General features: G+C 39.9%; 1 protein-coding gene across 1 annotated transcript in view; it reads right to left on the bottom strand.

Moving 5' to 3' along the window:
* Nucleotides 1-21,245, bottom strand: part of SDK1 (sidekick cell adhesion molecule 1) — a 391,467-nt gene that overhangs the window by 254,535 nt on the left and 115,687 nt on the right. Inside the window, exon 5 of the mRNA XM_066198540.1 lies at nt 17,670-17,817. Within this exon, the coding sequence (XP_066054637.1) occupies nt 17,670-17,817 (148 nt within the window). The remainder of the gene's footprint in view (nt 1-17,669; nt 17,818-21,245) is intronic.

Raw genomic sequence — 21,245 nt, 5'->3', positions numbered from 1 at the left:
TCCAGGTATAAGCATGCCCACGTCACTAATGCCCAGCTGTATCTGTAGGAGACACCCTCAGCCTAACACCCAGGGAACCTTTTCTAACTTAATCCTTTATGGAACAGCCCAGAAGCAAAGATGTAAGAAATAAGAGAAATAAGAGAAGCACAGCTTGTCCTCTTTCTGGATCAAGTTAGAGAATCCAATGATAATCCTGAAAGTTCCTACAAAAAAGTTTTACTTTTTTTTTTTTTCTTTTTTTTTCTCTTTTTTTTTTTTTTTTTTTTTTTTTTTTTTTTTTTTTTTTGTTTTGTTTTGGTTTGGTTTGGTTTGGTTTGGTTTGGTTTTTTTTGCCATCCAGAACTCCTGGACTCAATCACTCTTCCTCTACCAGAGAAAGTGCCACCTCCTAATCAATAAATTGCTGGCCAAGTTTGGGGTTCTTTCCTGCTTTGTCAGTGCCCAGGGTACAGATAATCCTTTTGGTTTTTTGCAATAATCCTCATGTGATCTGTTCGAAAGAAATCAAATCTATGATTACATAAAGGGGCATTATAATTTTAATAATAATTAATGATAGAAAAGAAAAAAAAACAACAAGGTAAATTTATGGAGGCTGACAACATTGGCAGGTTCAAAGGAGGATTAGACGAACTCATGGGCAGCAAGTCTGTAACCAAATACTAGAAGAACTGACAGGAATTAACCCTCCAGCATGCCTAACCCAAAAATTCCAGATGCTGGAGGAGAAAAAGGGACAACAACTGCCTGCCCTCCCTGAGGAGCATCTCATTTTCCTGGTGGCGGGACAGAATGTTTGGCTCAATGAACCATTAGTCTGGGCCAATAGGGCATTTCTTATGTTCCATGGGAAAATCTAATTTATCCCTTCTAAAAGCCAACTAGACACCATAAAAGACAGTTATTGTTATCAAGTTAGGAAAATCTGTAAATGGATATTCCAAGTTAGTAGCAGTCAGAGAAATGTAACTCCTGTTAATTGAATACTAATTATAGGTGCAATTATTCTGGATTACGCTGAACAGTGAGACAGTGAGTTAGAAGTTGGTGTTCAGTGGAAAATTCATTGAAAATTCCAAGTGAAATGACTGGTTTCCCTTGTATCATTTTACACATATTTTTCTTCAGCTTATCCTTCTGCATGATTCAAGTTCACGTACAAAACTCCTCTCTCACAATCTGTATTTTAAGAACAATTACAACAAACATGCAAAAGTGGAGAACTGGACCCTTTCTGCCTTGTGGGTTCCAGTGCAGGAAACACAGCAGATGTGGGAGAATTCCTGAGGAACATGGGGAAATGGGATTTATATCATCCTACTTCAGGTGGTATTATACAGAATTATCTGAAATACATCCCAAAGTTCCCAACTCATCATTCAGAAAGGGTCAAAATGCTGTAATTTCTGGGGTTGGGCAAACAGTATCATCAAGGGCCAGAAGTGCAGAGCACTGGGAGCCTAAAACAGCAACTCAGATCGTGGAGCAGCAGGGCAACTAATTTGAATTCCATTATATGAATCTAAGCCAGGAAATTTCTGAAAAAAGGTAAAATGCTGATTTATGCAGCAAATGATGTAATCTTACAATCCATGTATTGCAAATGAAAATGGGAAAGAAAAGCAGAAACCGTGAAGGAAGGAAAAAAAATAATATATTTGGTATTATAAAATTCTTCATATTTCTACTGTTCAAGACTTTCATTTTTCTGATTCTGTATCATTTCACTGAAGTTGCCTTAGAGGACAGTATTGTCTTAAATAAATTTCTATGCCTGACAATCCCAATGGGATTTCACCTGAGAAAATATTATCCTTTGCAAATCTTATTGCTACTTATGCTAATTCCTTTCTTAAGTTTAAATTGGGACAACATCAGGTCAATCTGCAACACAGCTACCCTGGAATTAATGTTGCATTTACCAATTTAGCAACTTTTTCATAGGTTTCATTGATCTGTCTTTGTTTCAGTGCAAAAAGAAAAAAAAAAAGATGTAAAGGCTTTGTTAAAAGAAAATAAATTCTTAGATCATAGAATGTGGCATTATCATAGCAGAAAGGAAAATAGTTTCCTACCTGCTGAATGCTACAGAGGTCAGAGAATGCAAACAAGAAATAGATGCTTCAGAAAGGTTTTTAAGCCAAACAATTCACACAAGATTTTCAAACAGTTGCTTCCTCGTTTCTGCTTCAGTGCAGCGATAGTAGAGATAATGAATCCAGTAAAACAGTTTCAGGAGTCAGGTTGTGTGGCCGGTCAGAGGAAAAGCTCCCTAAGCAGCCAAAAATGAACTTTGGGTATTGGTTTGTGTCCTGGCACCCATCAGCTTAGGGCTGGAGCAAAGGAGACCGAGGGGGAGGTAATTTACCTGGTACAGCAGAAAAACCTCTCAGTGACAGCAACACGTGCTCTGTGCCCACAGCAGCTGCTCATGCAAGTGCCAACATCAGGCAGGAGGGGCCGGAAAGGAGAGAGAAATTACCCCAGCCTTTCCATTATTTCCAAAGTCTGTCTTACTAGCTGAATCTGCATACTCAAAACCAGAGCTCAGGCAGAAACAAATCAGTAAATGACACTCTGAGGAATTAAAGTAGGATGAATTTACCATTTTTTGCTGCTGCAGTGCCAACAGAGCCGTTCAGCTCCTCTGCCCAGGAGTGATGGCCCCTAACGAGATCCTCATTCCAGTCATTCTTTTCCTTTCTTGACGGACTGGGATTCTAGCAGTCACAGAAGCCTTTGGATTTTACCAGGCTCTCAAAGATCTGTTTAAAAGCAACATTTTCAGCTAAGAACCCATCAGCCGGGTCCTCTAACACACTGAGAATCAATTAGCAGGTAAGGCTTCTATTTATTCCACACTATTGTGTGGGCTCTCCTTGTCCATCTGACTAACTCCATAGTGTTTCTTTCTAAATACAGCACCCTTCTGGCTAAGTAAGTATCTAACAATAGGACCGTACCTGATTTAGCTCAAATTTGCTACAATTTAAAGCTTTTGCTCTGCCCAACACCTCGCAATGGAGTCAGCTATTAGTTAAGCCCGAAATTTCTCCCTCAGAGCCACCAGTTGGCAATCTGCAGAGAGGAAAACTCTTTCCAGGCAATTCGGGGGCACAGCAGTGACGGCTGCAACAGCTTGAGATTCTCAGACCATTTCTGTGGAACAGCTGAAGCACAGCAAAGTAGGTCAAGCATCATCCATCCCCCCCAAGGTTCGGCAGGAAGCTCCCCAGGTGAGAGCTCCGACACGAGATCAAAGCCACACCTCAGACTGACACACTCGAGGATCCCTCTAGGATGTGCTTCCTCATGAAAAACTCCTGTCAAGGCTCCACAGGAGCTCAGAGCCTGCACAAATGGAACAGCAGCACTTCCTTGTTGTTGCACTTTACAGCTCCTTCAAACGCGCTGTTATTCCCCTCCGAAGGTGGTAATTGAAAGTTATAAGTCATAAAAACTGATTTATTCTTGCTGAAGGACTATTTAAAATGATCTGAACTAACTGAAATTTAAAGTTTAAGAAGCACATCAATAGTTCTACCCTCAACATTTATTTAAAAGAGGTTTCGAACGGAGCAATATGATATAATTTAGAAATGAATTCAACAGTTGTTTTTACTCCCTCCGAGAGCAGTTATTGCCTGTCAGATAATTAAGTGACTATGCCAGTGACAGAATACACAAAGCAGCAGGGAGCACAGGAAAATACTGAAGCTTCTTGCAGTCCATGAGCTACCAGCGAGAACAACCTGTCTAACATACTAGAGAGAGAGAGAATTAAAAGGCATGATCAGAAAAAAAACAAGAAATCACCATGGAAACGCTCGATCAGTGTCTTTCACCCTGGATGTGATCAATTCAGATGATTCTCAGCAAATTTTATGACACATTACAAAACATACTGTAACACTCTATCTCACATAAACATTTATTTAAAATCGATAAGTCAACTAAAAATAATAATATACCTTGAGTAGCTACACTGAATGAACAAAAGATGTTCATGGAGCTTCATTCCTCACTGAAGACTCACATGAAGAATCCAGCTACTCTATCCAAGCCAGACTAATGTGTATGTGCAACTCTAGACACCTTTGGAATTTGTTTACTTCAATTATGAGACATTTGTGAAAGAGAAGAGGAAATACAAGGTTCTTTTTCAACTCTAGATAGGAACAAAGTGAATAGGAAGGTTTGGGTTGTTGAATTTTGCTTCTGAAACAAATGTCATTGTTCTAAATATCCAGATTCCTCAAAACACACAGGATGTTTAACACTGCAAGCACAAAGCCCTGTGAGATGCAGAAGTGGCTTTAGCACGTGGAGTTCGGATAAAATCATGGTGGGACTGCCTGTACAGGCAGTCCCTAAAGTGACCCTGTGACCACAGGCTGGGTGAGGCCAGGGAGGGGCAGGGGCTGGGGAGGAGACAAGCACAGGGCAGAGCCAGCTCCAGGTTCTGCTCACTGTCTGCCGCTTCAGAGCAACACCTAGAGAGGCCATTTCTTCCATTTCTCATGGCATTATTTACTTCTACAATCTGTAAATAAATTTATTGATTTATTCTATTTTAATTCTAATCTATTCCTGAAAATTCTAAAGAAGCTTAGGCTAAACCAGCAGAAACTGAAATTGAAACCCCAGCACACAAGTTATTGTGTGTGCAAAGCTAAGAACACACCAAGTGCTTTTCAAAAGCCGAGCAGTTGCCCATAATCCTGCCAGGGGACAGTCACAGAACCCTAAATCTCAACACCACCCCAATGTGGCCACCACAGCCCCAGCACTCTCTGCACGTGGCCATGTCCTGCTGTTGAGGTATCTGGGAACAAGGATGTTTTTTGAAGGAATATATGGTTTCTGACAGAAATGAAGGTGTTTCCTCAGAGGTGAGCTGCTGTTGTGGCACCTGGAGTGAATTCCTCTCCTCAGAATACAGAACCAACCACCGAATTCGGGTCCTGTGACTGCTAGCTGCAACACTCCACACATTGAGAACATTTTTCTGGAAGCTTCCAATTGCCATGGAATTCTTCTTTGAGCTTTTTTGTTTTGTGCCACTGATTAAAGATAATCACGAGAAGAAAACTATGGCTACTAATTGTTGAAATTGTAAGGGAATATATTGAGATGATTATCGACTTAATGAAGCTGGCATTGAAATACATTTTCCTGATCTGCTTATTCTGTGTACTGTCTTCTAAATGGATAATACTCTGTGATTTACTCAGCCTCAGTAAATAACAGACTGATCTCTCTTGTTTGCAAATGACAGCAAACATAGTTCCAGGAAAAATCATAAAACAAACAAGAACAACATGCAATGCGAGTATCAACCATTTTGGGCTCCGTGAAAATAAGCTTCATAGAGAAATGCTTGTTTCAACATACTTCAACTTGATGCCAATTTGTAATTACAAATCTCATTCTGAGCTATTTTACTAATTAAAAATAAAATGGGGTAAAAATCTTATACTAATGTCTTTTTTCCTAGTGCAAATCGACACAGATTGAGTAACAAAGATAAGTTATGTGCACCTTCTGAGGAGGAAAAACTAAAATTAATCAGTGAAAGCAGTCCAGCCCTTCCCCTAAATTCAGTCAAGGTTTTCATCCCTGAACAAGTTTTTGAAAGTATTTTTTTTATTATTTGCTTTTATTTACTCAGTGCATTGAAAATAACCCTTTTTTCTCCAGAAGGAGCACAGAGGGAAGACTGGTTGGGTTTGATTTCCTCCCCCCAGTCTACCAAAACTATTCAAAATTCTGTCTGTGAACATCCACTCTTCTACTACACAAATGTATTCCAGCTTCACTTCTCATTTTGCCGATGCAAATCCTCCTTTCCAGGCACTGGAATTTTTGCAACATCCATCTCAAGCCGCTTGTGATCCCGTGATGGGTGGAAGATCACCCTTGCAAGGAAAAGCAGCCCTAGTTGTGCACTGGGAGGTTTCCCAGTGTGAGGATGAAATTTGAATTTCCAAGTGTTTCCCAGACTTCATCAGGCAGCTGTGATCTTATGATCCAACTGAGCAGGATTAGTTGTTCTTTAAACAAACTAAACGTAGCAGATATTACTCTTGTGGGACAAATGATCTGTCAGTAACAAACACAGATGACGTAAAAAATTAATGCTGTTCTTCATTCCCACAGTGTATTCAGAAGAAATTAACTCTTGAGTTCCACAAATGATCAGTCTGGAGCAATTCTTGGCGTAAATTTAAAATTAATTATGTTCTAAATGCTGTACACATATTAACTAATTAACCTCACAAAACGTGAAATAGATTTGTCGGCATTAGCATATGCCCTGAAGCATGAGATTTCATTACCTTTGCCATTATTTCAGCTTTCAGAAAGATAAGTGTGCGCAGTAACACAGAATGATCCAAAGGAAAAAGAGGTGGTTACCTGCACCCCGAGCACTTGATTTTAAAATCTCCCAGGAGATACAAAATTCCAAAGTTTGAGTGCAAACACACAAATGAGCATTTATGTAAATCCACCGAACACATCACTGGTACAACTCATGGTAAAACAACCCCAAACAAACCAAAACCTAAACCCTGGACAATTTCCTTTTGTCATTCATGGTGCTCGATTTGGAAAGAATAAGATGAGCCGTGCACATATTGAAAAGGCTCAGGACAATTCTGATGTAAATCAGGGGGCAACCAGATCTTCTGTGACTCTCTCTAATGGTTAAAAGATTAAAGTACAAAGAGCTTCTAAAGTGTGACTCTATTAAAGGAATAGGAACTGTTGGAACAGAAAGTTAATGTCATAGGGAGAGGGTGCACCTTCAAAGCTCCCTCAATGAACTCAAAAATGTAAATTTAAAAAACTTATTAAAATACTAGATTTTATATTAGCATTTATAAAGCACAAGCTCAGAGTTCTTTTCATAATTCTGGTAAATCCCTTTTGCAATAGAAAAAGAGATTCGACATTTGCATCTGAGGAACAACCCAATGGATTTTTTTTTTTTTTTAAGTAAGATCTGCATGGGAGTTAAAAACTGCAACCCTGTGGAAAGTACTTTGATGTTACACAAAGGGAGGTTTTATTATTATGCTATTTCAGAGGTGTAAATGAAGTATTAGGAAATTAAAAAGTTTAAATTATTAGGAGATCACCTGGCAGCTGGCTGGGCGGCTTGGATCTGTTGTGGCGCTGTTTGACTCTTTCAAGAATGGTGCAGATGCTCTTCACCCTCACAAGGTTCAAAAAAAACCAAAGTGCACCAATGGGATGTGTTGTCTTTGCTCTTGGTGCAGAGCAATCCATCTATGCCGCCTCAAACAAACCTACTGAACGAACAAAAATGTGCTGCGTTTGATGAAAATGAGTATTTCACTACAGAAATGCTGAAAATCCACTCCTACCAGTCACAGGATGTGTTAGAGCAGATTAAGGGAATATCCCATGGGGTGCAGCAGGTTTCAGAGGAACTGACAGCACTCAGACACCCCACAATTCACTGACCGAAACCTCCCAGCAAGGAAAAGAGAGCTCTAAAAGCTGATCCTCAATCAGAAATTTTCCTACTGATGAAATAATTTTGCTTAAATAATTCAAAAATTCAGCCATGATGTCCAGATCCTTTATCCATCCAGCATCACCTTCAAGGTTTCAGGAGAAATAGCAAAGTGTGTTTTACACACACGATTTTCTACTTTATGCTTGGTGTTTTCTCCCACTCAGGAATTGTTTCGTGTATAGAAGTGGCTTCCCAAAGAGACAAGAGGATGACAACTGGAATTGTACCTTTATGAATCTTGATTAGTGAACCTTTCAGCACCATAAAGTCTTTTATTTAGTGAAATTAGCACTGACAGCTATGGATTAGAAGCTATCAGGCATTCTAATATTAAAGAGACACTTCTCTTTATTTCTCTGAAACAAGAAAATTTTGCCAACTGCCTGTTTTAATTAAATTATGAATTGCATTTTAGTTTATTTCCTGTGTTGGAATATTTAAATCAACATACAATAAAGACCCATTTACAGGATTTCTTCAGGGTACTTTCACTGCTTCTTCTAAAATAAATTAAAAATTCTTAATAATAAAATAATTTAAAATCAGTGTTAGAAGATGGGAGAAGATGAGGGTTGTTTGTTTGATAGAAGGTCTGTGAGTAGAATGGTTTTCCAAGATTTGAGATTTGTCTTAAATGGCTGCCTCACTTCTGAATCAAAATAATGTCAAACTCCAAAATAACGATTTCCACTCGAAAGCAGTTGGAAGAAAAGAAAAAAAAAAGCTGATACATATTCATATCAATTCTATACTCAAGTAGTTGCCCAGTTACTCCTTTTGATACTGAAATATTCCACACAAATCTACAGCAGAACTGCTACTCCTTGGTGATTCGATCAATGGGGTTTAAAAATGGTGGTGAAATAGCAGGAATTGGGAGAATTTGAGCTCTGGAGCAGAAAGATGAGCTGCCGGCTTGGGGAAATGGTTATTCTGGGGCAAAAGGTCTGGAGGAATTCAGACTTTGGAAAGCAGAAACTTTGGGGGTTAGATTATCAAGGGACAATGCTGCACCTGAAAAGTGGGAGCCTCCACCTATTTTTAGCCCCTCCAGACAGGGTATATTTCTTTTTCTTTTTTTTTTCTTTTTTTTTTTTTTTTTTTTTTTTTTTTTTTTGTGTCACAGTCCTAGTTAAAGCACCACTAAAGACACTGCATGGAAACATCCAATATTGACTGCATATGATGGAAATTACTGACATTTCCCTCTACTCCATCACAATATTTCTGCTAAGTTGTGAAAAATATGAATAAAGACATAAATGCATTAAAATGAAATGTATATAGAATTTTTAAGTGTATTATGAGGTTGTTGCAGCAATATCTGTTTGCTAAACAGAAAATGCAGCTGTCTAACAACAGCCATTGAAATGTGTAAGTATCCCAATAAACTCTGCTTCTTGTGGCTGCTGAGGCCAGTTTCAGTTCCCATGGAAACTGATGATGGATTGCCAAAAATGAGATTTGATGTTTTAAAATAATCAGTGATTTGAACTAGTGATTACTATGAAAGTATTGCAGTCCTCTTGCAGCGAGGAGGTTTTACGCAGGGAGCAGGGAAGGAACACATGGCAGCTGGCAGGCAGCAGCAGAGTCGTTAAAATTCTTGCAAATGGTCGTGGTTGCTGAATGACAACAGCAAGTGCAAGTTTCTTGAAAAATCATTGAGTAAAATCTAGCGAAACCCCATTTTATAAAGTGAATAGGCTTTGAGGTTGTAGAAAAAAGTGCAGTTGTACAGCCCCTAGATGCAATGCTTTCAAGTGCTTTTCCTAAACAAGGTCTCCTTTAGACTTCAATTCTGAGAATTCAAGGAGCCAAGCAAATACAAGCTTGAAATTGCTGGATATTTGTTCTCCTGTGTTATTTCTCAATGACACATTAGGTCCTGATTCTCCAAATAAGCCACAACAAACAGAAACAAAATGCTGGCAATGTTCAGTTTTCCAGAGACTGCAGGGGAGTTCCAGGGGGGGACACAGGTCTGGGATGGATCAGTGGCAGCACAGGGGGTTTGCTGGGAGTTTGGGCTGAGAAGCTCAACAAGAACTTCTTTTTGGGGAAGAAACTGAAGAAAAGTGAGGGCTACACTCCCAGGACCTTGACGCTCCTGAGAGGTGATGGAAGGAAGAGATTTCCTCCATCATTTCCACACCTTATCCTTTCCCTTTGCCCTGCTATGGAAAGCAGGCTGATCTGTTCCACTCTTTCCCCACTGGACTGGCAGGAATTTAGAGAGAAAAGTGAAGAGGGAATTTAGAGAGAAAAGCAAAGAGAGAGAAGCTGAGCAAGCGATGGCTGTGCTCACCCCAAGAAACATTTGCCTTGTCTGTCTATGTCTAGGATTGGTCCTTTCATGTAAAACAAGGGATTTGTGTAACGCATCAAAACAGCCACAGGTGTGTATTAAGAAATAAAAGGTAGCGCTAACAAGCAGCAGATAAATAGATTTCACACAAATTTTGGCAGAATTCGACTGTTTTCTCACTTCTAATTGCAAGATGCCTTCGCAAAGTTTCACCAGAGCCAAAAATGCCTCCTCTCACACCAGACTGACCGACGTGTGGAACAGTAGACAGCAGGTTTGGGATGGATTTAAGTTCATTTGGAAGCTGTTTGGGGAAGGCCAAGCACAAAGCAGCTCCACTCCCCGCTCTGGGCACCTGGGCACAGGCTGCCAGCTCCTGCCTCTCCCTGCAGCACTAATTCATGTAAAACTGCTTCGCGTTTGCTCCCATGTAGCAAATTCTTTAAACTCAAGTTGAATACTGTTAACAAAGTAGACTTGATGCAAATCAACCACAAAAGCCACAATGCATCCCCAGAGTGCCAGGTTCTGTGGTTTTGGGGTTGTTTTTTTTTTTTCCTTCCTGAATCACACAGCAGTTTTCATGATAAAAGTAAATCTGCCAAAATGAAAGGCTTTTAAAGGATTCCACATAAACCTGTATCTTAAAGCTACAAACTTATATGTCTTAGCACCTTTTCACATCACATAAAAATCCACTGGAATCATGAGGCAAGACAGAATTTGTCCTTTTCTGCATAGAAAGAAAATTAACAATCTCTTGTAGTACAGAGCCAGCAGACCTGACAGATATATTTTACTTCAGTCAGGTTTGATTAATAAAAGTTGATTGGTAAACATAAGACATTACCTTTTGTTATATTTGATAAATCACAAGCATTTTGCATCTATTTCCATAAAAGCAGAGATACGTGAGGGGCCACAGGAGATAAATTGTTCCCAGGGATTTGTGAACAATTGTCACTTTTTAAGCATAAAGCAATAGTTTTCTTTTGCATATTTGTTCTTAAGAATGACTGCAAGACTTTTAAATAGTCTTATCTTGGCTGCATATTAAAATATTTCCATTTGTAGGCAGAGTAGTTCAAAGATTGACAGAAAAATGGTTTTCCACAAAAGTACATTAGTTATTAAAGGATTATATTCATGATTTGTCCTTAATAGCATCTTTAGTTCTGATTAGAAAATGCAGCAGATGCAAAAAGTGAGCCTCAAAATACGATGACGAGTCTTCATATTTACCCACCTCTCGACTGAGGATGATTTTTAAAAAACAGTATAAAATTCACCTTCCAAGAGTAATGCTATTAACACTTCTTTCACAGCGCATATTTTCTTTCTCAAAGTACATTTGTCCCCAGAAAGCAACAAACTCATAAATCAATTTCACTGCAAGCTGTGATAAGTAAATCATACTTAGAGCAAAAAAAGGTTTCCTTCTAGTGACACTTCCATTGCCTTTGTTTCACAAATTCCAAATCTATGATTAATAAGGGTAGTAGCGCATGAAATGATTTTGTTCTTTATATGTGATCATCATAGGAAAAACAATATCCAACAGTCAGATTTTCCTCCTAGACAGTGATCTTTGAAGTTTTATTGAAATTTACAGCTGCGGAAGATTGTCCTGGAAGATACTGTGAGCAGCTGAGGCCCATGAAAGCACAATATTAGTTGCAAGCATCTGCTTTTTTCCTAGCAAAGATATGGATTTTACAGCGCTACCATAATGGCAGCAACTTCCCCCGGCTTATGAAAAAAACATACATTACAAAACCCTCTGTGGTTTGTGGTCCAAATTTGTAATGAAACATATTGGTCAAATCCCAAAATGTGCCTCTCATCTCATCAGCCCGAGTGCCTCTCCCGGGAAGAATCCCCTTCCAAATGAGCCTTGCTAAAAGGTACATTCCTTGGTGATGCTGTTTTACACTACAACGACACAGACTCCGAGATTCAGAAGGCTGAAAATTACTCCTTTATTTTTGGGATGTCTCTTCCTTTTAAACTATTCTACACAGACCAATCTGATTGGTGACAAGAAGACAAACCTCTTCAATCACATTGGTCAGATCAGAGGGACATCAAGAAGAAGTCCCTCCTAAGAAAAAGAATGAACAACACAAATACAGTTACAAAAGCATTTCTCCCATTTACAGAAAATTCCCTAGGAAAAGAATTTCAGAAAACCAAAACACCTCAAGTGTAGAACCAGGGCTACACCTTGGCAGCAATGTTTTCTTCCTGCTGTCCTTCTCCCACCTCCCAGGGGCTGTGCTGCTGCCACCCACTCTGCCCTCAGCATCCCACGGTCCCCAGGTGCCACCCCAGTCTTCCTCCCCCTCCACCAACTCAAACCAAACAACAACAATCAACCCGGGGCGTGGAGAGGGCTGAACAAATTAATTTCTGACACGTACGTTTAAAACCTGCGTCAAACAAACGATGTGCGGAGAGGAAAGCAGCAAGGTGGGATCCAGACAAGTCAAACAGCTTTGAGGAAATAATCCTGGGATTTGTTTGCCCTGGGGGGCTGCTGTTTCCCTCTGCTGAGCACAGCGATACCCACAGCAGCCCCTGACAGACAGTGATGCTCACACAGCCCCTGGCAGTGCCAGGACTCCTCAAACTGAGCACTCCAAGACATGATGGGAGATGTCCCTACAGTCCTTCATACCCACACAGCCCTTGGGGAGAACACTGGAACTGTTGGAAGATGATTCCTGGTGCTGCCTGTTCCTCCAAACTGAAGTTACTCAGTGCAGAAGTTTGATTAAATAAATTAATCGCAGGGTAGTGGTGATGAATTTTAGTTTAAGGGAATAATTTAATTCTACCAAATATTCTTCTTTTTCAGGTACTGACCTTAATGTGGAGCCTGTGAAAGGTACATACAGGTAAACCCAAGATTATTGGGCTTTTCCACGTCTTACTGCTGAGAGGTGCCACTCCATGATGTCAGCAGACAGATCTGCAAATATTTTTTTTTTGTAATTCTTGCTCAGCTAATACATTGCAGAGTTGACAGTCTCTGAATTTATTGTTCAGTAATGATAATCATCACCACCTTAATGAAAGTATTATCCAGTGTATGTGAAAAGTAATTACGTGCAACTGGTTTAAGTTGTATGACAGGCTGGTATTTGCAGAGAGATGCTCTGTGCCACTGGAACTGCTCACAGAAAAATGAAGTGGTGTTTGTTTTAAAGTGAAAAATATATACATGGCACATTAAGTCAGCTGCTATCATCAAAGCAAAACCTAATCTAATGCTATTATCGGCCCCAAATTTGATGTATTATTCCTAGATACTTTAATTTTTCTCATCTTTTAAAGCCTACTTAGCTACAGCTACTTTTCTTTTTTTTTTTCTTTTTTTTTTTTTTGAGGCTGCCATTAATATATTAACAATTTTACTTTAACAAATGCCTAATAAATTTGCACCAGCCTTGCCTATTTGCAAAGTATTGTGAGTGGTCAAAACCACAGCAAGTCGTGAGACAGTTGCTTGTCCTTAATGTATTTTAATTTCCACGATCTTCAGTCTCTAAGAGTTCATAATGACCAAATACATCCAATAATGAATTGATCTGAGTGGAAAACACAGATATTAACCCACGTGTACCTGGAGGCATTCAGCATCCTTGCCTAGGGGGATGAAGTACATTTGTGAAGTCTTTCAGTTCCTCAGGAGTTAAGTGACTAAATGTCCATCCTGCTGAAAGGGACACCCCAGAACTGCCTTTATACACAAAAAACGAACTTTCCTGTTTTGTGTCAGACATAATTCCACCCTTAAAAGACATGAGTTAATTGTCATCTAACTGCAGCTTACACGGGGAAGAGCAGTTTCACTGGAAGGAAGTTAATGAAGACAGTAATAATATCTGCATAGAAGTTTTCTCCTTAAAGAAAGTGAATTGAATGAATTGATGGCTGGAATGAGCCTTTTCTCTGAAAAGTGCTTCACTTAGAGAAAGGTAAAAAATCCTCTAAGAGCACTAAGAATTTAATTCCTCAATGCCACAAGTGAAAGGCAATTGTAGACCCTGACGGTGCCACTGTCCTTTGTGCCTCTCTAAGGTGCTGTTTGTGCTCGTGTAAAGAAAGTTAAATGTGCTTTGCTTTTAAGCCTGATGAAGTACAGGCAGGCAAGGCAAGCAGAAGACTTGACATCCCAGAGTAGCAATTTCTTTCGATGCAGTCACCTTTAGAGAGCTGCTGGTTTTGGTAAGATGTGCAGGGAAACAGGCAAAATCATCCCATCAGTCAAGACCTTGGATAACAGTGCAGCTGTAACTCCACGTTTCTCTGCTGGTGTATTTGGAAATGAATCTGTCTGGGTGTAATGTGAAGTCTCTTCTAGAACTTCTTGGAGAATGCAGAATAATGACAAACACCTTAAAGCCTAAATCTCCTCCTTGCTCATTTTTCTCTCGTTCTTGATCTTTTGGCCTCCTCTCCAATTCTCCACTTCATATTTTTCTGCTACGGGGCTTTCTGTTCTAGAAACACCTCTTGAAAACACCAAGCTGAGGCTTTGGTGACAAAGAATGCATAAAAGCTGAAATGAGTGTACACCCACACTGCACTCAGCGAGGAGGGGATGACAGTGACTTTTAGGACTTGAATTTTTAAATGCACACCATCATGTCCCCCTGACTCTGCTGAAGATGTGTTAGTTGCCTTAAACAGAGTCATAAACTATAACAACAACCCCTGGGGTATGTGCAGGCCATTTGCTTCACATTTCTGTATTACACAGGGATTTGTTGACTTTACATGCCCACTCATGTAAAAGCAACTTGTCATCCTATTCCTGTTTTTATCTGCAGCCTTTACAAAATATTACCAACACCATTAGGATAGGTACTAATATGTGGTTATTTGCTGCGAAATTCCACTACGAGTAACACCAGCAGTGAAATTTAAATAGAGTGTGCAGTTTGGAAAAAAACCTGCTTGTGTCCCAAAGGAAACTTTCTCCCAGAAAGTGTCACAGCCATGCACGCTCTCAGAGTAGGATCTAACAAAAAGGTGAAGCCAAAGCTATTCATTGCATCTTTTCTCCTCCCACCCTGAACAACTGACAAGGGCACACAGTGATAGGACAAGAGGGGGTAGTTTTAAACTAAAAGAGGGTGGATATAGGGAAGAAGCTTTTCCTGATGAGGGTGGTGAGGCCCTGGCACAGGATGCCCAGAGATGTTGAATAGTTGGCAGGGCCCCTCCCCAAAAGTGTCCTGAATTCTGGCACACTGTGAAGGAGGAATACATCAGCTTTTACCACCTTAAACCTGCTAGGAGAGCCTTACTGCAGAGGCAATTAAATGACATTCCTTGAAACATCTCAGGAATTTCTTTTTTTTTATTCTCAGAAGTAGTGATACTTTTGATCTTTTGTACCTCTCACCTAAGGACAATTCTGTTTCCCCTTCAGTGAAGTGAATCCATGCACACAAACAGGAGGATCATTTTTATGGCATAAAAATGGTGTTAAGCACGTGTAAATTAAGCTGCTTGTATGAGTACGACTTAGCCAACTACTTGAATGAATTTCACCATAACCACCACTGTTCTTCCCGTTTTTAGCACTGTTGATGTCCTCACTCCTCATGCACCACAGCAATGTCACTCCTGGAAATCATTGTTACAGCTGACACATGAAATTATGGCTGATTGATTCAGCCAAATCATTGTAAGCTTGTTTAAGAGCATTAAAAAAGCTTTATATTGATTTAGCAATTTAAGGTACTTTTAATCCGATTAAAGAGCATCGTACAAGGTGGTTGTATCAATTTCCATGATCAGTTTAGCAGGAGATCCAGTGAGATTGATGCATCAGCCTAACTGGATCACTGGTTAAACTGATCAGGGAAATTGACACCTCCTGGTGCACAAAAAAAAACCGTGTTGAAATGCACAACTTGCTCCACAGGTAAGAAACAGCTCCCATAAGATGTTTCTACATTTCTTACAGTTTAACATGCATCCTCTCCACATCTCAGCTTTCCTGTATTTATAGGGCTGCCATATTCACTTCCCAAATCCAGTAATGTGAGTGGATGCTCCCTGGTTTTTCCAATATTTTGAGACCTGCTGCACACAGAGTGCTCTGATGATTGGTGTGTGTACCATAAATCTGTCACTTCCTGAACGTATCAGGCTCACCATGCACCATCTATTAAACTTCCAAGGAGGCTCACACTTCCAGCATGAGCATTTCAGCTGCAGGAGTACTCAGAGATTCCTACACAGGCCAGAGAAATGTCCTCAAATCTTCCTTTCAGACAAAATTTCTGACCAGGGAAATGGAGTTTATATGGAAATCTTGAGGTGTCTTTCACCCCTGCTGTAGCCAGTGTTGCAGTTCTCCCATTAGTAAGCAGGAGCTCAGTTACAGGTGATTTTACCCCAGCAATCCCAAGGGGGTAAGAGCAAGAGGAAGGCACAACAGGTGAAAATCAGGATCTTTATATTAACAAATACACGATGTACACAGCTCTATTTTCCTAAACTGTAAGAGAACTCAGGCAAATCTCATTTTCAGGTACTGCAGGCTTGCCTTGGTCACTCTGCTCTGTTCCCTGTAAGGGTTCCCAGGAGTCTCTCAGATATCAGAATAACAAGGCCTTGTCACCATCTGCATTTTCCTGATTTGTGTATTCACAGCATCGAGAACACAAAATTTGTAATGTGGCAAAAGTGGAGGAAGTAGATCCTTAATGGTTAATAACTCAGGATTTGTCACTTAGCTCTCTTCAAGAGATTGCCCAGGAACCCATTGTTTCATCTTCCAGCTGTTTCCCATCAAATTACTATTAAATTATTCATAAATTATTACATCGTTTCTTCACATCCCTGCAATACTAATTTTTGCAGTTTCAAAGCCACTCTAATACCAGCTTTCATGTTCCAAAAAGGCACACAGCAGTAAAATATACTGTACAGATTAGCAAAATTCAAATTTAAGAGAAGTTTTCCCTTTCCACTACGAACTCTAAAGCCTCAGCACTCCTGGAACACAGCAATATCCCACTACCATCATTTGCTAGCACATCTATCCCTTTGAACACACGAAAATGTGATGCACAGTTGAAAACTACCAACATTCCTGGCATTTCAACAGCTTTCTAATAAATTAGACAAGATTCAATCCACATTTTTTAATGTTGCAGCCAAGTCCTTCAGTCTCTGAATAAAACTGTGCAGATAAAAACTTGGGGTGGCTTCATAACTGTTCCAGAAAAGGATAAATGAGCACACCTTGAGATAATAACTACTCAAAGTGCAAGTACTGTGTTATTAGGGATGAGCTGCTAATTAGTAAAAAATAAATAAAACTGTCATTGGCTAAAACATAATGAAAAGAATAAACAATATCTGGATTTTTTTTGTGAGGAAAATATTACTAAGCATAACTCTGCAGCAAACCCCACAGATCCATGTATTAAAAGAAAAAACCTCAGAATTCATGAAGTTAGTGCACTCAAGTAAACATAATTGGGAGATGAACATTCCTTTTTCCAAAACGTATCATGAAAATGAATAGCGTGAAGGGAGCTCAGACATTCTGCACATCCAGCCCCTTCTGCTGCACCAGGACCATTAAAACCACATGAATTATTTTGTCAAACTGCTTCAGAAGTTCAGAGACAGCCTTAAAATAGTAATTCATCTCAAACTTAGTATGAACATGACTACTTTATTCTCTTTAAACCTTAATTAGTGTACTTAAAATGTAAGCTGTGTTATCAAATATAATTAATCATATTTTAGGGTGGGTGTATTTTGAGCTTTAAATTGACTTACATTCTGCTGCTTGGTATAATCTTGTGCCCGTCTCTAAACCACGTCACTTGGGGCCTCGGATGGCTGAGGATGTGTGGGAAGTTCAGAACAGCAGCTTGTCCTTCAGTCACTGTTTTTCTCTGGTCTGTGTCCATGAAATCCCCCATGTCTGCAAATAAAAAATAAAAGGGGAAAAAAGGAGAAGCTTTGCCTTTCTCCTCACTTCTTTTCAGGGGGCAGAGAAATCACCGTGTTTCCCAAGAACCACTGGCACTGGTCATTACTCATGGGACTCTGCGGATCCTGGCACAGTTTGGATTTTGGTTTTTAGAAGCAGATGAACACAAGGCAGGAAGGAAACCCCAGTGCTGCTGGTGCACACAGGCAGAGCACCCACGAGCAGCCCTGCGTGGCCCCTGTGTTCTTGGTCAATAACTGAGGGGTTTTACTGAAAATGATGTTTTAATGGAGCTTTGTTTGCTTTGGTTTTTTGTTTGGTTGGGGGATTTTTTTCAGACAAACCCTTAACAATAAAAAAGAAACCCCTGAGATTCAAAGGGATGCTCATGGTGTCTATAAATGTTTACAAGCAGCTCTTCCAGTGCAGCCAGGCCAAGGGAGAGTCAGAGGTAGACAAGGATCCCAAAGTGCTCCTGGAATCCCAAGGTCGTGCTGGGGGCTATCAGCTCTTCTGGCACATTTCAATGTCAATGGTGCATCCCCAGTGTTAGAGAGCAGCTTTTAACAAAAATTTTAACAGAAGAAATGATACTACCCTTGCAGAACCTCTGCCTCTGCAGGCTTTATTTCACAGGCAAGTTCAGCTATCTGGGGAGACCTTGGAAAAATTCAGGGAGTGTTTTTTTCTTGTTTTTCCATTGCCTTTTGTACTGCGTTCTTATCCATTAAAATGAACAGGGCTGTAGGCTCTTACTTCTTCACCCTCCAAAGAACTTCTCTGCATTTTAATTTGATTTAAACTAGGAAACTGACACACACACAACGGAGAACCATTCCAGCTTCTGTCACTGAATTCCCCTTTTTTTTTAAAGGACAACAGGGTCCTCTCTAAGTTCTGTGCTGCAGAGAGGGGTGCAAAGGACACAGAAAAAAAAATTGCTACTATCAGGTCTGTGAATGGCAGGAGATGAGAAGAGGCAGAACATGAGCAGAAATTAAAAACGCAAGGTGTTTTAAAGAAACTTTAATCATCTTTGTGATTTTCAAGTTATTTATTCAGACATAATCAGCATTGTACTTCCTCTGCTGCTCCAGATTCCTTACAACTGTAATCAGATCAGCTACTTGAAAAGGAATTTCAAACTGCGGAGGTGGATCTAATTAACTTCACTGTCTTATGATTATTTTAGTTTTCTCAATCCAGGAGTTTTTAAGCCCATCCTGTAATTAAGATTTACTCAGCAGTTTTCTCACAAATACCTGTTCCCATTCAGTTAAGTAATATGTTAGCATGCGTTGAGAATATTTTTTTAATGATTTAACAAGTTCCCTGCTATTTCAGATATCTAGGACATGGAAAATACCTCCAATCTTTCTCATTGCCATTATAATTGCACCTTTCAATTTTTCACTAGAGATCTTGAGTTGAAGTGTATGGGGAAGCATCCTCTACTCCCTGACAAAAATAGATCATTTCTTGTGAATCCTTCTGAGTTAAAAGACTAACATTTAATCCCCCGTAAGTTCTGATGCATGGCTAGGATGATTTTAGGAACCCCTTGGAATGTTGCTATCTGATGTGTTTTGAAGAATAACCAAAAAGATTAAAAGATGTGATTATACAGGCATAAATAAATTAGTATCAGGAACTTACTACATCCACACAGCTTAAATCAATTAATTTTAAATCCAAACCATTAAAACACAAACAACAATCACGTGGCATCAGTAGTTACCCTGACTGAAGGGGAAAGAGGATATTTAAAACTTGTAGAACGCTTTAATCTGCAGGAATAAATTTCAAATCTGACTGGCAATTTCACTACAGAAGTCATTTATGCCACAAAGGCTCAAGACCAAACGTTCCCCAAGTCACACAGGACCTGGTTTGCTTTGCCTCAGTGTCTTTGTCAGTGAAAATAAATTAATTAATACATAGACTGCTTAATTCAGACAGATTTGAGAGAACCTTTTAGCCTCATTCAGCAATGCAGATCTACAAATTAAATGGGGGGGAAACCAAAACTGAAGAAAAGTAAAATATTGCACTTCTTACTCTCTCCAAAACAGCCAAACACACACAAACCAGCCTGGAGAGACAAAACTCTGCACTGCAAACCTTCCCCCTCTTCAGAGGGGAATAAAGCTGTCATTTCAAAATTCTTCAGCAGCAGCAGCAGCAAGGAAAAGAATTTGTGTCTCCTCCTCACCATTGTTCCCACCAGGACTTCCTCAGGAATTGCTCCCTGCACTGTGCCAGTCCAACTGCTTGCACAGCTGGCTAGGGAGCTGGACAGGGAAGAGTTGGGAGAGAACTTTAACAGCCCAACAAAAGAACTGTTGCTCTTTTAGAAATTTTGGAGAAGTCTCCCAGCCCACAGCTGCTCAAGCATGTTTTCCTGCTGAGCCTGAAGGGGAGTGAGCTCCCCTGCAATGCAGGAGTGGGAATGATGAGTGGGATGCAGGAGGAAATGGGCACATTTTTCCCTGGGACTGCCACCAAAGCCTTTGTCCCCTGAAACCACAGCTGGAGTTGCAACTCCAGAGGGTCCAGGCTCCTCCAAAGGTGCAGTGCTGCACAAGGAGAGGAATCTCACCCTCCCCTTCCCCTGCTAAACCCCCTGCTTGTCCCACACCTCACTCCAAGTTATGTTCACTCACAGCAGCTTTCGCTAGATCCTCTGTGACCTGACAGAATTCACTAAAAATGCAGAGGAGTATTTGGAAAAATACTTGCAAGGGTCTGAGGCAGGTCAGAGTGAGCCCATGGTCAGTAGACAGCAGGGGCACAAGGGCTGGCAGAGGTCAGGGAAGGAAAGCCCCATTTTAGCAGCAGTTTATTTTCACTTTAGCTCCCAGCAGCTCTGAAACAATAGGGAGACCAAACATCAAATTACTGATATTACTGACATTACAGATATAGTAACAAAATCTACTGTAATGCAGTAAACTGATGAACACGATACCAAAGTTTACATGATACCATTTGCAACTGGTTTTACTTTAAAACACAGGAAATTTCATGTAATTTCCCTCATTGACATACTGATTGTCTTGAATCAGTTCCTTCAAACTGGGTGTCTAATAAATAATTCAATTTCTCTAAATTCTGCTTATCAAGTGACATTTACTACTACTACTGAATTTCCAGTTGCTGACCCTGACAAGGAGAAATTTGATCCATGAGACTTCTTAGACACAGCACACAAATCTGTCTCTTTTAACGTTTCTTTTATGCTTTTTCTTTGGAAAAAGAATTAGGCATAGTTTTATTATTATTTCCAAAAAAAGTCACTTGAATTGTATTTTTATGTGTCAACTGAAAAAAAGGAAATCAAGACTACGTGATCATTTCTTATGTCACGTTCATTAGCACAAGCACCTGAGAAAACTAACTTAACCTTTCCAAATGGCAGC

Source organism: Chamaea fasciata, unplaced genomic scaffold (assembly GCF_029207755.1).
Source record: "Chamaea fasciata isolate MVZ Bird 193981 ecotype frontalis unplaced genomic scaffold, bChaFas1.0.hap1 SCAF_16, whole genome shotgun sequence".
In the NCBI taxonomy this organism is placed as follows: Eukaryota; Metazoa; Chordata; class Aves; order Passeriformes; family Sylviidae; genus Chamaea; species Chamaea fasciata.
The sequence above is the reverse complement of the archived record's forward strand: the minus strand, read 5'-3'. Positions and strand labels throughout refer to the sequence as shown.